Source organism: Barbatula barbatula (assembly GCF_947034865.1).
Source record: "Barbatula barbatula genome assembly, chromosome: 19".
NCBI classification, from domain to species: Eukaryota; Metazoa; Chordata; class Actinopteri; order Cypriniformes; family Nemacheilidae; genus Barbatula; species Barbatula barbatula.
In genome coordinates, this window is record NC_136782.1 from 3,669,158 (window position 1) to 3,685,947 (window position 16,790).

The 16,790-nt window shown below is 40.2% G+C and overlaps 2 protein-coding genes across 2 annotated transcripts; one reads left to right on the forward strand and one right to left on the reverse strand.

Moving 5' to 3' along the window:
- Nucleotides 1-1,668: 1,668 nt before the first annotated feature.
- tyr (tyrosinase) lies at nucleotides 1,669-5,898 on the forward strand. The gene is made up of 5 exons (XM_079481748.1): nucleotides 1,669-2,656; nucleotides 4,023-4,239; nucleotides 4,318-4,465; nucleotides 4,583-4,764; nucleotides 4,843-5,898. Exons 1-5 carry the CDS (start codon nucleotides 1,826-1,828, stop codon nucleotides 5,079-5,081), a joined length of 1,617 nt encoding a protein of 538 aa, XP_079337874.1. The 5' UTR covers nucleotides 1,669-1,825; the 3' UTR covers nucleotides 5,082-5,898.
- On the reverse strand, nucleotides 5,376-16,750 carry nox4 (NADPH oxidase 4). Its single transcript, XM_079481747.1, has 18 exons — nucleotides 16,439-16,750; nucleotides 16,121-16,216; nucleotides 15,313-15,423; nucleotides 15,149-15,233; nucleotides 14,008-14,105; nucleotides 13,887-13,914; nucleotides 13,636-13,708; nucleotides 12,547-12,627; nucleotides 11,562-11,724; nucleotides 11,317-11,484; nucleotides 11,034-11,096; nucleotides 9,445-9,505; nucleotides 8,980-9,058; nucleotides 7,351-7,470; nucleotides 7,130-7,238; nucleotides 6,728-6,796; nucleotides 6,341-6,441; nucleotides 5,376-6,214 (listed from the first exon to the last, which is right to left on the reverse strand). Exons 1-18 carry the CDS (start codon nucleotides 16,493-16,495, stop codon nucleotides 6,094-6,096), a joined length of 1,683 nt encoding a protein of 560 aa, XP_079337873.1. The 5' UTR covers nucleotides 16,496-16,750; the 3' UTR covers nucleotides 5,376-6,093.
- Between the last annotated feature and the right edge of the window lie 40 nt (nucleotides 16,751-16,790).

The window sequence follows — 16,790 nt, forward strand, 5'->3', positions numbered from 1 at the left end:
TGCAGACCAACATGAACTAACAGTCAATTCAGTTATAAACCAGTCATATACAATGAACTGCTATACATAAAATATATTCATTTTCTGTATGTTTTTGTCTTGACTTTAATATTTAAGTACAATCAAACCTGCTTCACCATTCATTTTAACTCAAATCTTCAAGTTGCATAAAAAAAGTAGAAATGGCCTAACTTACTTTGATGAGTAGACTTAATGGAAAAAACATTTAAAATGGTAAAAAGCTATTTTATTGTACTCATCAGCAAAACATTTTTGAAGCGTTTATTTTACCAATATTCTGATATTTAATGCAATGATATTCACAAATGCATAATAGTGAGAATTACTGTGTGCAAACATTAACTGGCCACTGAATGTATTATAATACGCTAAAAATACCTTTCTGTAAAATAAAGAGAGAGAGAGAGAAAGAGAGAGAGAGAGGGGGGGGGGAGAGAGAGAGAGAGAGAGGGAGAGAGAGAGAAGGGAGAGAGAGAGGGGAGAGAGAGAGGGGAGAGATGGGGAGAGACGAGGAGACAGGGGGGGAGAGGGGGAAAGAGAGAGAGAGAGGGGGAGAGAGAGAGGGGAGAGAGAGAGAGGAGAGAGGGGGGGAGGGGGAGGGGAGAGAGCCACAGGCAGTAGTAATCCTGTGACGTTCAGACTAGTTCTGTGTGCTGGATTATCTGGCCCTCGTGTGAACTTCTCTAACATGTGACAAACTTATGATCCGAGATGTGCAGATTCCAAAACGACTCATGATGCGACATATGACACGCACCCATAAAGACACAACATGGTTCATCACTGCCAAAAGAGTACTCACAATGATATAGTATTATTGACATTTCTGGATTATCTTGAAGTAAACTACTATGTAAAAACCATGGTACACGGTTAGCATCAGCACTAAGAGTTGCCATTTGATGCTATTACTGTATCAAATACATTTAATCTAAAAATATTTTTATATTTACAGAATTTCAGAACTAATGAAGACATTGTAATTTCATAAAGTGGCCACAAAAGTAAATAAAATGACAATTGAAAATGGCTGAATAATATTGTGTTAGATAATCATTATTTAAATAATTAAACGATATTGTCACTATTTTGAAAATTTATTGACAAGTTAATGGGTCATGTTGATAGTTTATGTGATGAACACTAAAACACCAAAACTTTAGAGAAACTTATATCATACATTTGCAAAGGTGAGTGAATATATTTTACTAAGTGAAAAATATCTCAAGAAATACGTGCTGGCAAATGGCACATTGTATTATCTATTGTAATTAAATATATACATTAAAAGTGACTTAAGCATCCAAATATATGTTTGGGCAACTGTAAGCTATACTTTTAAAAGTTTGTTGCTACTGATATATTGCATTGAATGAGGAAATATATCATGCACACAGAGTTCAACTCAAACTGAACAAAACCCACTAAAACCATGTTGTGCACCGACAGCTTGCATCTGTCAATCAAAAGGCTTGCGGTCATTGTGTTAACTTTGGTTATTTGCGCCGGCTATTGGCTTCAAACTAATGGATTTTCATTAAACAAGTTATTCAACTCTAAATGAAATGATCTCACGATCCACTCAAGCACGCGCATTCCAGAGTCCCGAGACCTGGGTGCATGGTTTTATCCTAAGCATGTGACACAACTGAGGGTCGTGCATGTGTGCGCTTGGGAGGGAGGGTACGCAATCCAGTGCGTAAAGAGAGAGATAGAGGGATGAATCAAGTGTTCCTAAAATGTTTCACGCTTTTTTCGTTGCCCTGCGTGTCTAATGTAACTTACTCTCTTTGGATAGCTCGCCATGAACCCTTTATTAGTCTCTCTGCTCCTCTTCTTCATTCAGAACCCGCGTCCCTCTCTCCAACAGTTTCCTAGACCATGTACCACTCCAGAGGTTCTCCAAAGCAAGCAGTGCTGTCCGGTTTGGACCGGGGACGGCTCGGTGTGCGGGAGCCTTTCGGGTCGAGGGTTCTGCCAGGATGTAACGGTCTCGGATCTACCCAACGGGCCGCAGTACCCCCACACCGGCGTGGATGACCGTGAACAGTGGCCTTTGGTGTTTTACAACCGAACATGTCAATGCGCAGGTAACTACATGGGGTTCAACTGCGGCGAATGCAAGTTTGGGTACTTCGGGGCCATCTGCGCGGAGAGACGCGAATCTGTGCGCAGGAACATCTTCCAGCTGTCGATAACAGAGAGACAGCGGTTCATCTCGTACCTGAACCTCGCCAAGAACACCATCAGCCCGGACTACATGATCGCGACGGGCACGTACGCGCAGATGAACAACGGCACGATGCCCATGTTCGCCAACAGCAGCGTGTACGACCTGTTCGTGTGGATGCACTACTACGTGTCCCATGACGCGCTTCTGGGGGGTCCCGGTAACGTGTGGCCCGACATCGACTTTGCGCACGAGTCGGCGGCCTTCCTGCCGTGGCATCGCGTTTATCTGCTGTTTTGGGAGCATGAGATACGGAAACTGACCGGAGATTTTGACTTCACCATCCCGTACTGGGACTGGCGTGACGCGGAGGACTGTCAGGTGTGCACGGATGAGCTGATGGGAGGGCGCAGCCCCCTGAGACCAAACCTTATCAGCCCATCCTCTGTATTCTCATCTTGGAAGGTAAATTACGTTCAGTAAAGAATTCTTTATTCATAAAAGACAACGCGTAACACTTTACCGTAAGGTTTCAACAGTTAATTAATTTCTTAATCTTATTTATGCCAATTACAACAATTATGAATAGTGATACTAATTAGGCCTACATATAATATTGAATTATTTATTTTGATAATTTTTAGTTATATATTAACATTGGATAATGCACAAATATACCGATAAACTAAAACCAAAAATACATATATAATACACATATATATGCATACATACATGCACATATATTGACAGCTAATGTTCACTAATACATTTACTAAAAAAGTCAAATGTTAAACAATGTAAAATGTATAGCAGTGTTTAAACTTTTGTCAAATCATAGACTTTTGACATTATCATTTATAAGTCAATATTCATCATTTGACATTATCATTTATAAGTAAATATTCATAATTTCAATGTATTTATTGCGTTCTAATGGGTATGAATATTATTCCCAAATAATCGTAATAATTAGAGTTTGTAATTTCCATTACATCTTATTAACAATCTATATCCATTTCAGTATAGTTATTTAATAGATCATTCTAAATGATAATGATTATATATATATATATATATATATATAATATATATACAGTTATTTATTATGTTGCAAAAATCAATTAATAAGAAAGCTCATTACACATCATGTTTAGGGCATGTGGTCCAATCACTTCTCTTTCATTTACAATTTAAGTGATGAAAACACATGTAGAGCGAAAAGCTCCAAGTGTTTCTGACATCAAGTACATCAAGTATGAAGCCGTCCCATGTGACTAAACAGTGAGGTCACACTCCATTGATCTTATAAATGCGTGATTGTGCCTGAAGCACAACTCTTGCAGTGGAATTTGGGGGTTTTAAGAAGTCACATGTGTTTCTGACCCTCAAACCCCAATTGACTTGAGCACACTGTAATGTCAGGCTTTGGATTCATGGAAAAAAACCCTCTCTGAATGGCATTTAGAAATAGAGGACGCATTCTATTGTGCTTTCACGCTTCAAACACAAACCTGCTGCAGGCCTTTTGCATTGAGATGATTTTAGACAGATAACAAATTCTTTTGATAAAAAAGATCAAACATAATTGAATTATGTTTATGCTTAAATAAACAAACAGAATTTTTTTTCCAACTTTTTCACTGGTTTAGTTTAAGCATATACGGTATATCCTGCACATAAACAATTTAAATTGAATCTACTGTATGTATTGGACCCTTCTGTTGAGTTTTATAGCCGGAGATTAAAACAGAATGAGTTATAATTCACTTTATTTCTATTGATGTGATTTCACATATATGATGATGCATGTTCACATACTTTACCTGCACAGGTGATCTGTTCACAACCCGAAGAATACAACAGTCGCGAGGTGCTGTGTGACGGGTCACCCGAGGGGCCGTTAGAGCGCAACCCCGGCAACCACGACCGAAGCCGTGTCAGACGACTGCCCACCTCTGAAGACGTGGAGTCGGTGCTGAGACTCACAGAGTACGAGACGGGACCAATGGACCGGCGGGCCAACATGAGCTTCCGGAACACTCTGGAAGGTAAAAGCAACACAACAACAACAACAACACAGTTTTACACAATCTAACACAGACTCACCTGTGCGTTTGTGGACGCAGGTTTTGCGAGTCCAGAAACAGGTTTGCCAGTAACAGGTCAGAGTCTGATGCACAACTCCTTACACGTCTTCATGAACGGATCCATGTCTTCGGTTCAGGGGTCAGCCAATGACCCCATTTTTCTATTGCATCACGTCTTTATTGACAGGTAGCACGCACACATCTCGTTCCGCATTTCAACCAACATTTTTACAAATAAAGGCGGATACAATTCTTGACACAATTAAATCACAATATATACATGTGTGTATGTGTGTGTTTTTAGCATCTTTGAGCAGTGGTTAAGACGACATCAGCCTCCGCGCTCAAAGTACCCGACAGCCAACGCCCCGATCGGGCACAACGACGGATATTTCATGGTTCCCTTCATTCCTCTGTACAGAAACGGGGATTATTTCCTCTCCACCAAAGCTCTGGGTTATGAATATGCATATTTACTGGACCCCAGTAAGATATTCCCACACACATAGGTTATTTTTTCATCTCTATGTTGCTTTTTGCGTAACTGTGTTTGCCGTCTCGCAGGCCAGCGGTTCGTCCAAGAGTTTCTGACGCCGTATCTTGAGCAAGCTCAGCAGATCTGGCGCTGGCTCCTGGCTGCAGGAATTTTGGGGGCGCTCGTGGCAGGAATTGTCGCGACGATCATCGCCGTGGCGTGTCGCAGGAGGCAAAAAAGGAGGAAGGTGTCGGAGTATGCAGAGAGACAGCCGCTTCTGAACAGCAGCGAGGAGGACGGTTCAACTTCATATCAGACGACGCTGTGAATCAAACACACACAAACTACAGGCACGTGGCAGGACCTACTGTACCAACGGGGAAAAGACACAACAGCCAGTTAACCCAGTCAGTTTACAGAGTCATATGACAAATGAAGCAAGATCTCACCATTGAGCAAAGTCATGTGATGAGATCTCGAACCCTGTACCAGTCATGAAACACCAACCATGACGGAGTAAAACATACACGTCTGTACTAATCTCCTAGTCAACCAATGATCATTCTGGTGCTTTTATAATCTTACGTACTGTCATGTCACGTTTATGCATTAAAACACATAGTCATATTAAAAAGATGTTTATAAAAGCATGAAACATATAAAGATTAAATGAAATCTTTGGCAGTGCTTATAAAAAACAGTGCAGTTCATTTCAGACACACGTGACCCAAGATGATCTCAATGTTAATATTTAGTCTCTTTGTTCAGAATAAAATATGAATAATAATACAGTATGTTCAAAAACAAAACGTAAACAATTGTTGTGCTTTACCTAGGATAATGGACAGATGATAGATCTCCATGATGTGTGAAAATTGTAATAACCTACTTGAAATACGAAGAGAGTAAAAACTGAAATAGTAAAAATAGCCAATAAATAAAGAATATAATTAAATAAGCTTCAGTCCAACCCTCCTTGTGTGTTTGCATTCAGCAGACAGGATGAGGTGATAGAGCAAAAGTTCATCCAAAATGTAAATACTGTTATCATTTCTGTCCATCATCTTGTTTCAAGATGTTTTTATGATTTGTTTGATCATTTTTTTGTGCAAACTCTCTCTATAAAGGTCTTTCCAGGGCCGTGTAGATACGTGTCGAAAAAACGATCCCTGAATACATGTGCAACTTCAGCGCTGTGCAAATCTTTAAACTTGGTTACCAGCTGAAGATGATGATGATGCTGCTGTGAAGTGCAGACGTCTTCTGATCTTCATCCCTCAACAGAGAGGAAAAGGTGTTATTGGCATTGTTATTTTGCTTCAGATTCATTTTGTGATCTCTCAGCTGAAGGACTCTTTGTTGTACTCAAAAGCAGTTCCTGAGTGTGGGTTTGAGTTACACAGTGTGTGTAATGCTTTAGAAATTCCTTTGGGTCCACAGCAGAACACTCCCACTCTTTTACTGCGGAAAACACATACAAATAAATTGATTCTTGCTTTGACATTTAGACAAAATTGGGTGTTAAATTCGATTAGTTACCACAAAAGTTAAAAAAACAATAATAGTATTTTATTCTGGTAAACTCACTGCTGGTTGGCTCTTCCTATCTCCTGGAAAAGCAGCTTCCACTTTGGTCGGCCAATCTGAAGCCTCGAGCTCAGGAAACGGTATCGCTCCTCGCCGATGTTCTTAAAGACACAATTAAAGAAACACTCGGATATATAAATAAAGGAAAACCATAAGTACAATAGAGGTAAGGTAAAACCTCAAGAAGGAAAAACTACTTTTTAGTACATTTAAATAAAGCAAAATAAAATGTTTTCACATAAACAGAAGAGGATCATGTAAATGACAAAAGTTTAAAAACTACAGTTACAAACATGTTAAACAAGCACATATGTGTTTGTTGTTTAAGTGTCCACTGTGTAGTGTATGAGGTTATGTGATAAACAATGAAAGATAAAGTGATGTCACCTGTAATCCCTGAGAATCACTGAGGTACAGCTGGACATTCAGATAATCTGGACGATTGTTATGCCACAACTGCAGAGAGAGAGAGAGAGAGAGAACAAGAGAGATATATAGAGAGAGAGCAAGAGAGAGAGAGAGAGAGAGAGAGAGAGAGAGAGAGAGCGAGAGATAGCGAGAGAGCGAGAGACAGAGAGAGAGCATGATACAATGACTGGCCAATAGTCTCTTATAGAGAAACATGATGGTGTAAAATGGACCAGCAGGTGGCGATATAACCCTGAGATTCACACATTCATACAAATCTATCAAATATTCAAATTCTCTCTGTGTATTTGTGTTTTTATCTATCATTGTGGGGACCAGAGAGCCTCAGAAAGCCAACTTGTGTATGTTTCTATGTTTTACCCTCTCATGAAGGCCACACAGAAGATCAGCAAACCAGTAGAAGGATTGAAGGTCTCTACACACCCAAACAAAATATAACCTCTTCAATTTATACTGACACCAACCCTCACTGTAACACAAACACAACAAACACTGTAACATCACACAGTTACAACACATACACATACAGTACTTCTGTCCATCATAGTGAAGGTGACTGACAGGTTTGACTGAGGACTTACAAGAGAGACTGCAGAACACAAGCAAACGGTGTGACTCCGATCCCGCCCGCCACACACAGGCTGACCTCATAATTGAACACCTCCTCTGACGGACTGCCAAACGGACCGTCCACATGCACTCTGGGGCAGAACAAGACAGAAGAACCAATCAAATGACAGATGCTGAGGGTACAGACACAAAACGATCACTTGATCAAATTAGTCAAAGCTAATAAAGTGATTTGAAATATCCAGATGACCTACTGCATTGGTTAAATTATGGTTAATATCACTTACACTGGAAATTAAGTCAGGTCAAGTGCATTGCATGCTCCGTGGTAAACTACACACTAACAACAGCATTTACATGTTTTAATTTACGTTTGTGCATTTGGAATGTTTGCATGTTTGCTGCCCTTACAAGTTTAATTATTTCTAGGTACGTTTCAAAACTATTTAAATTTTGACTTACACATCAAAGAATTTAGAAAAAATATTCTTGGCCTATACTCAATCCTTTGAACCAGATACACTTAAAACTATGATGAAGGAAAACAGACGCATATAAATAGTAAATTATAAGTATTTACTTAAGTTCACTTTAAAACTATAAAAAGTCTAAAAAACTAATAAACTGGTAGTTTACTAGCAGTACACTTCAAAGTGTACTTTCATAAGCAAAAAAAGATCCAACTAGTAAACAAGTTTAGTTGTAGCATAGTTGTAGCATTCCCCTTGATGGAGGGAACGAGACGATGTGTTGAGAGAAAGACTTTGATCTTGAGGACCTATTCTCTCAGAGAGGAATTTTAAAACGCCAATGGGCTTGGTGTATGGCACACGCATGCCAGTCCCTGCCAAGTGCATACGGGTATAAAAGGGAGGTGGCGGCGGCCATTCACTCATCTTTAGGGCTGAGGAAGCCATGGGCATGAAGACACAATGTCTCGTTCCCTCCTTCAGGGAACGGAGGTTAAAGTCGTAACCGAGACGTTCCACCTTCAGTCGGTCTCTCAGGTTGTGTTGAGAGACAGACTGGGGGCCTATCTTTACACGCCGCTGAGCCGTATCACAACCTCAAGTGGAGCAACACTGACTAGACTAGATAGTCACAAGTGAGCACTACTGCGAGACGTAATCTTCCAGTGGGATCAGCACTTAATAGCATACCCTGAGAGGCTCGTACCGACGGCCGTCACGGGCGGTGGCATTCGTCTCTATTAGCCAGACGCCACATGGCGTCAAAAGGAACATTGGGGAAACACTGCTCTCCATGTTGAAGTGTGTGTTACGGAGCCCACATCCTACCACAAGGGGAGGTTACACATGGAGACACCAACATGGTCTCACCGGTGGGGAGAACAACATGCGAAAAAATGCGCCACCACATTGGGTGTCTGGTTCAGGTCACCCGGGATGAAGGTGTCTTGCAGCAACTTGATCACCTGTTGACTCCAGAGGAGGAGGCATCGGGCAAATCGTGACATCTGCCGTGAGTGTGTGCCACCTTGGTGATTGATGTACGCCATGGCAGTTGTGCACTCCGACCAGACCAGAACGTATTTGATCTGCACGAGGGGTTGGAACCTCCTCAGTGCCAAAAGGTCAGCCAGCAACTCTGGGCAGTTTATGTGCCACAACCGGACTTACGTGGGATATCTCTTCTGTTGCATCATGGGAAGGATCTCGGAGCTGTTTGACTGTTTGATCAGCAACTGAGAAAATCTCGCTGAGACATGATAGAGAAAAAGAGAGAAAATACACACTTACAAAGTTAAATGTACAGTACTTTATAAATACACTTAATTTACTGTGAGTGTGTGTCCAAGTTTGAGTTCACTTGTGAGGGTTAATACATTTCGTTACACTGTAATTGTATATGTGTAATGACAATAAAGCTGAATCTAATCCAAAGAAATGTTACAAAATATCCTGACAAATAAAGATAACTATTCTAATATCATACTATTAGAAAGCATTTAACATTTGAAGTGAGCTCACTATTTTTGAAAGTCTCATAAATCTCATTCAGTCTGCTTTGAATTTCATAACATCACGAGAGGTCTTCATTTGTCTTCACAAACCCTGCTGTGTGTGTGTGTGGGGGGTACTTACATGTCCAGTCCCCCAACACTCTGAGATGAATACCAAATGATGCATTCTTCACTGTTGGACACTAAAACACACACACACACACACAGGCACACACACCACAGGCTTTGTGTGATTCTTAGGTACAGTCATGCACTGCACAGAAACAAACCCCTGCGGGCCTCAACACTGTGACAAAAATGACCGTGTGTGGAAAGAATCGCAATCTGGTAAAAATGATTCGCAGTGGAATGTGAAAGTGTCTGGTGGGGATTACTGCTCAGATCAGAATGTTTCTCAAACATTGCGCACTTGTTTTCTTTGAATACAGAGAGGGAGAGAGAGGGTTGATACTTCAACAGAATGACATCATCTACACTGCCCTTAGCCATGAGCTGTGAAGAAAATAAAAGAACATGTCCGTACGCTGCCTTCGTGTTCTTGTGGAAAATTCCTCCTGATCAGTTCAGACATCAAAATTACGATGTGCATTCAAACATGTGCATAACCGCACTGGGAAAATGTATCTCTGAATCTCATTTCTAAACACAACAAAATTAAGAGTGCAACCAAATGAAGACGAAAAGATGCATTAGGTGTGTAACAGATGATCTTTGAAAGAAAAACGTAGTTGAGTCACTTTATACCAATCTATGGTCAGGACCGGTTCAACGAGGGTGCAAAGGAAAAGCACCCAAAATCAAATTATTAATCTCTTAATTTCATTTTGTCTGTATTCTTAAAATGCAGTTTTGTTCGATTCATGTCTTCAGCGAGCGTGAAGCGCATGTGATCCTGTATCTTCAATTGCTTGTTTGTAACGTTACGCTCTGGAAGTCAACTCTGCTAGCTAACTGGTAAAAAATGTAAACATTTATCGTCCATGTTGCTCATAAACAATGTACTTATAGACATCAGAAATTGGATAAACAAATCCCAAACCACAGTGGAAGATGTTCGTCAAATTTCAGCGAGTGCCGCCGAGTGACCAAGGTGACGAAGAGCCTTACATGTCACATGCCTAAAGAAATACCCCATCGACCATTTAGTAGTGGCAGTGAAAATATTCGTTAATTTTGTGGTTCTTCAATTTGTTTCTGTTTCGGTGCTGTGAACGCTGCGAGTGAGTTATAAACCAATTGTTTACATTAAATTATTTTTGTTAAATCTCATCCCCAGCGAAAATAAAAACAATTTGGTGAATTGACTACTTATTGCAAAACCATGGTTTTACTACAGTAACCATAGCTTAACTTTGGCTTTTTAAAAACATGGTTTTCATGGTTAATGTTCGTAAGGGTGGTGATATATTTCTTGGTAATGTGCCATTGTTTTTTTATGAATTTTACAGATTTTGTTCTTATTGTTATTAAATCTAGGAGACATATACGGTATAAGGTAATAGATGGATAATACCATGTTTTGTTTGTTGGTAATAGTTTTTGTTTTATTTCCTGTTTATGATTACAGGCTATTTACAACATAATATATTTAGATATGTTTGCGCACTATTTTCAAAAGCACCCTCATTGGTTCTGGAACCGGGCCTGGGTGTGGTACATGTGTCATATAAACGAACAATATTTCTGACATACACACTGAAACACACTTACCTTGGTTAGAGTAAAGGGATGATTTTCAAAAGAGGACACACTCGGGCAGTTCAGCAGTATGTACTAAAGAAAAAAGCACATGATTTTTAAAATAATCTTAAAATAAAAGCTGCAACCCTGGGAGGACTAGGGATTCAGTTTAGAGCTATGAATATAAATACCTAGAATATGTCTATTCTTACTTTTAAATCGCTTTGGCATCTGCTAAACCAATACATGTAAATGTTTATCCACTATCATAAAAGACAAAATGTGGCCCAGCACAGAGGCGGAGCTTACTCACCTGCCCTGGGCGGGGCTTGAAGCCGCTCTTCAACATGCTTACTTCTAGGACGTCACAGGGATGACAGACAACAGAAATGATGGTAACAGGTTCAGTGGTGCTTCTAATGTAGCGATACAACCGCTCGGCACAGTACAGACAGAGAGGAGCCGAGACCCACAGCCATGTCTAAAATGCAGACACACGAAGATCAATAACCGTACACATTTACACAACATTATAAACACACAGAAATCATTCCCTACCTGAGGGAAATGTGTTTGAAAACGTGCCTCTTCTCGACAAACTGACCGGGAGTCCTTTTCTCCTGCAGCTCTGTGATTGGTCAGTGGCGAGTGTGAACTGAGGTTTTTGTGTAGGCAGCCAGGTGGGTGTGCCTCCACGTTTAACTGATACTTTAAAGCGCCCCTTTTGGATAAAGATGTGTCAATCATATCACGTCGAGCACAGAGGGAAGATCAACCAGAACTTTTTTGCGTAAGGTTCTTAAATGTACTATATGATTTGGGGATAGTTAAGAAGTTTTCAGAGTTAATTTATTTGAAATGAAGAATAAGAAAGTATACTTTTGTTTACTCTATGTACGGAAAATGTATACAGCATTTGCTGTGTAATTGTAAACAATCCTTTGACATACCTACAAGTATAATGAAGTACCGTGATTGTGTAGCGAATTCATTTTTTTCCTCTTTGCTTTCAGTAGTGGTTAACTGAGAGTGTATTTCAAAGTGTACTTTCATCAACCAAAACATGAACTACAAGCGTCTAGCTACTCAACATACCAGTATACCTAGAAGTTCACATAACTGTCGTAACATTAAAAAACATAGTTGTGTACTCTAAGTTTACTACGGTACACTTAAAGTATAATTTTAAGAATACTTTTCAAATGTGAGCCAATTTAGGTCCAAGTTATACATTGAAAAGTGAACTGCTAGAACATTAATATTAGTATACTTACTAGATAAAATATACTTTATAATACACTAGAAATGTACTTATATGAATTATTAGAAATGAATTATAGTTCATAAAATGAGCTTTGAGTATACTTACTTTTGTATTGGGATCTTTTCAGGATACTGTGTATATTAGGATGCAGCCATCACATATTGACAGTTGTTTAAACATAAAACTAATTTTCTGTATGATCTTTTATGTGTGCATGCGCGCGAGAGCGAGAGAGAGAGCGAGAGAGAGAGAGAGAGAGAGAGAGAGAGAGAAACTCACCCCACTACATGGAGCATCAGAATAAGGTAAAACACAATGAAGAGATTGTGAGTGTACCAGAATATCTCATAGCTCGACACCCTGAGAAAACACACACACACACACTTAAATCCACCACTGTCAAACACATTAAAGGAATGAGAGAGATAGACTGTGTGTTTTAAATCTCTTAGATTGAATGAGACACTCAGAAACAAAACAAAAGACCCAGTAAACATTTCAATTACAGCAAGCAAACAGAGTGGACACCCCCATCAGCTTCACATCAATCAGAGGGGAAGGACCCCTTCAGGTTACTGTCAGTAATTATAGTGCTGTGTGTGTGGCCTTGTTCTTATATCCCAGTGGGGACCATAACCTGAACACTCACCAGCTCGTGGGGACTCATGTCACTGTGGGGACCAAAATTTAGGTCTCCACCGGCATAAAAGTGTATAGTACAGAACGATATTTTTTGAAAACCTAAGACTTTTCTATGATCTTTAAGTTTAAGTCAAGTCAGCTTTATTTATATAGCTCTTTTTAAAATGTTCATTGTTACTAAGCAGCTGTACAAGAAAACATTGACTATAAGCAAAACATATAAGGTCATGCAAGTCAAAACACAGGTCAAATACCAGACAGACGAATTCCTATATGCAGTGTTAATTAAATAAAACTATAAAAAAGGAAAAAAAACTCCTAACCAGGGGATTCCAGTTTCCCTCTGGCAAAAGCTGCAGCCTCTGCACAAGCTCGACCGTGCTTGCACAACAAGACAAAGTAAAAAAAATGATTTAATTAATAAATTTTGTCATTAATAGTCATCATTAATAGTTTAGGGGTTGGTTAGGGAATAAAATACTGTACAGTTTGAACAGTATAAAATCATTACGCCTACAGATTGTCCCCACGGAGATAATATCCGGTGTGTGTGTGTCTGTGTTTGCGTTTAGAGAAAACTGGGGTCAGAATTAGGTCATGCAGCACTTAAAGATATAGTTCCCTCACTGTAAATATATCATTGTCTCACGCTTTCATTTCAAAATGATTTAATAGGGTAGAATAGAGATAGATGTAATGTGTATACGTGCCAGGGAGACGTTTTACCTAATGCTGTAAGATGATGCGGTAAACATCAGACACAACACAATGACCAACAGAACACCAGTAACTCCAGGAACTGAAAGAGACGAACACCATCATGACCTCTCACCATGACAGCAATAAGAAACCAGTCAGTTGATCGATGTTTAAAGTTATCAGACATGATCTATGTTGTTAAACGCTTAACAGCATTGAACACCACTGAAAAAATAACATATTACCAAAAAAGAAATCAAGTGAGAAATGTGAAATACCTGTGCTCAGGATGAGGATTCTGGGGTCCTGAGGAGACAAGAAACATAACATCAAATTATGACATTAAGAACCATAATCTCATTAACTCATAATTTGGATTTTATGAAAACAGCGGTTTACCTGTCCTTTGTATTGAGCCACATTCAGTTCAGGAAAATCCTCTGAATATCTCACAGAGAAATTGACCATGTTCATGAGGTGAGCGCTTACATGAATCACTGCAGAAATAAACAAAACCAATCACAAAAACAATCACATCTGCTTTCACAATACACATGCACACACAGAGAAAACCAGACATGAACACACACACTCGCTCTGACAGCATACTTCAAGAATGTTTGAAAGATTTGTCTATTCAACAGTTGTGTGTGTGTGTGTGTGTGTGTGTGTGTGTGTGTGTGTGTGTGTGCATGCGGGGGGGGGGTTCTAGCTATGCTGTACAGTTGTCGTGGTAACGGGATGCCTCAAGAGCTCTGTAATTAGAACAAGACCACAATACCATGAGACAGGAAATGTGAGGGGGGGAGTCTTAGACAACATGGTCAAACCAGCTGGGAAAACCCTCAGGACACTCCGATATTCTTACCAAACACACACACACACAACACGTCAGTCGACAACCCACAGCTGGCGTCCTAAAACTGTAACGCAAGACAATATGTTGTTTAACCAAGACACGCTCCCAAAAGTGTGCCTGCATACACACACAACCGCAGACGGGCACGGACACGCACACACACACAAAACATGTTTTCAGATATGATAGTGCCATATTGTGAATAATCCGTCATTGTCTGTGTGATGTGAAACGGCTGTCTGTCTGATCTGAAGTCACTCGCTCATATTACACACAAAAATGTCAATTATTTTCAAGACAGAAAACTCCATAACTCGTCGATTCTTCAATATTTAGGAAGTGAAGATGCCAAGAAGGAGTAATGCTATCGATACAATTTTACTACATAGGGAAGCGTTTTATATATATGTTAAACACCCTTTCTCCTAACGTTGTGATAATTTTAATAAATAATTATGGGAGCAGCAATGTTTGCAGATTCTTGTTTTTTCAAGAGATTTGTTTGAGACACGTAGATGCAAATCTCTTCTCTAAATATCTCGGATTGCTTTCAGAGGTGGGTCTGTATCCAACTTTACATGCATGTGCATGCATGCGTGTGGACACAGAAAGATACAGTGTGGAGCACACTTTACGTTTGACGGTCGAAGCAAGTTTAAACATCACAGATCAGTCTCTTACCTGAGAAGACACATATGGTGATTCCACAAGCCACGTGAAACAATTTACTCTTATCCAAGCACCGGCGAACCTGTCGACCGGTCACCTGAGACAAAGAGAGATGTCATGTGTAATTTCCGAAAAAAAGGTTTTGCAATCAGAAGCACATGATGTGTGTATCTCACCCGCTGAGACCCCCGCAGTAACGTCAGTACTGATCTGCACATGGGCAGCAGAACAAGACTGCAGTTAAAGTTTAACACGGACGCCGATGCTCTACTGATGCACAGCCCCAACTGAACACAAACACACACATAAACATATCGATCGCAGAAACTCGTCAGTCATATTACTTCATCATTAACAGAAACAACTGTTCACATGAAAACATTCAATACACACACAATCGTTCTGTGCGGTGTGTGTGTGTGTGCGTGTGTTTATATGAGAGAGCAAAAGAGAGAGGAGATGTGTTGTTCTCTCTGATCCTTTTGCTTCCTGCTTAGAGGAGGGCATGTGTACACACGTCTGTACAACCCCATACAGAAACACAACATGTGTTCAAGAGGGATTACTGTACACACACACACACACACACACACGCACGCACGCACGCACCAGGTGTCCCTTTATCACAATTTAGTAAAATGGTTTGTGTGTGTGTGTGTGTGTGAGTGTGTCACATCTTTCCAAGACTTTACACAATGTGTTTCGGCGAGAGTTGGCCAGATTCACGCGGACACATTGTGTTCAGGCACATTAACATTACAAGAACATCATAACACACTCCGAACGTCCTGTCCTCTACACCAGCAATGAGAAAGAGTTCACCTCACAAAATCAAGCACATAAATATCTGTACTAAAATATACATTACATAACACACATCACAAACGTTTAAACACTCAACACATAAACACAATGAAATGCAGCTCATGCACACAACAAATCCAACATACACACACATCTCCACAACACACACTTCTGACTTACCCCAAGCATCTTGTGTAAATAATAATACTGCGCGCCGCTGTAGTACAGCATGAAGGTTCTCCAGAACAGAAAGACATTCACTCCAACCCAAACCATCTATTCACAGTTAAAACACATCAGAAAATCTAACGTTTGGTTCCCATCAACCAGATAATATCCCACCAATAAAACCCAACGCATTACCAATACACCGTTAGTTTCTATTCAAACCAAAGCAATTTCCAGCAGTTAGATCCAGACATTTTTCTCTGATGGTTTGTGTTAAATGAGCTGTAACACAAACGCATCTCAATGAAGGCATGAGATAACTCATCTCACCATGATGAAGTGTTTGGGACCCTCGTTGGCCATCCAGCTCTTAAGCGCTAAAGGCATTTTTTGTTTCCACGCACCGCAAAACTGATCGGCGACGTTTTCCCTCTGACCGTAGATCAGTCTCGATGATCATCGGAGTTGCAGGTTTTCACATTCATAATGCTGATCGTGTTCTTGAGTCTCGGACCCGTGCGCGCCGGTCATGTTTCGGGTGTGACGCGCCTCCCCTGCGACTCAACAGCAACACCCGGATTTGGGAACGCGGAGGGCAGACGTCCGGTCCTGTGCATTCTAAGCATTAACCAAAATCACTACAATGAACATCTGTGACGAACTTTTTAGCCTGCTGAAAAAA

What these genes read in the sequence shown, in the direction of transcription:
- tyr (XM_079481748.1), top strand. Translation starts at nt 1,826, where the DNA reads ATGAACCCTTTATTAGTCTCTCTGCTCCTCTTCTTCATTCAGAACCCG. An exon ending in CATCACGTCTTTATTGACAG is followed by an intron (nt 4,466 to 4,582) that starts GTAGCACGCACA and finishes GTGTGTTTTTAG; the next exon opens with CATCTTTGAGCAGTGGTTAA. An exon ending in TGCATATTTACTGGACCCCA is followed by an intron (nt 4,765 to 4,842) that starts GTAAGATATTCC and finishes GCCGTCTCGCAG; the next exon opens with GCCAGCGGTTCGTCCAAGAG.
- nox4 (XM_079481747.1), bottom strand. Translation starts at nt 16,495, where the DNA reads ATGCCTTTAGCGCTTAAGAGCTGGATGGCCAACGAGGGTCCCAAACAC. An exon ending in ATTTACACAAGATGCTTGGG is followed by an intron (nt 15,424 to 16,120) that starts GTAAGTCAGAAG and finishes GTTTGTGTTCAG; the next exon opens with TTGGGGCTGTGCATCAGTAG. An exon ending in CTGATGCTCCATGTAGTGGG is followed by an intron (nt 11,725 to 12,546) that starts GTGAGTTTCTCT and finishes TTTATCCAAAAG; the next exon opens with GGGCGCTTTAAAGTATCAGT.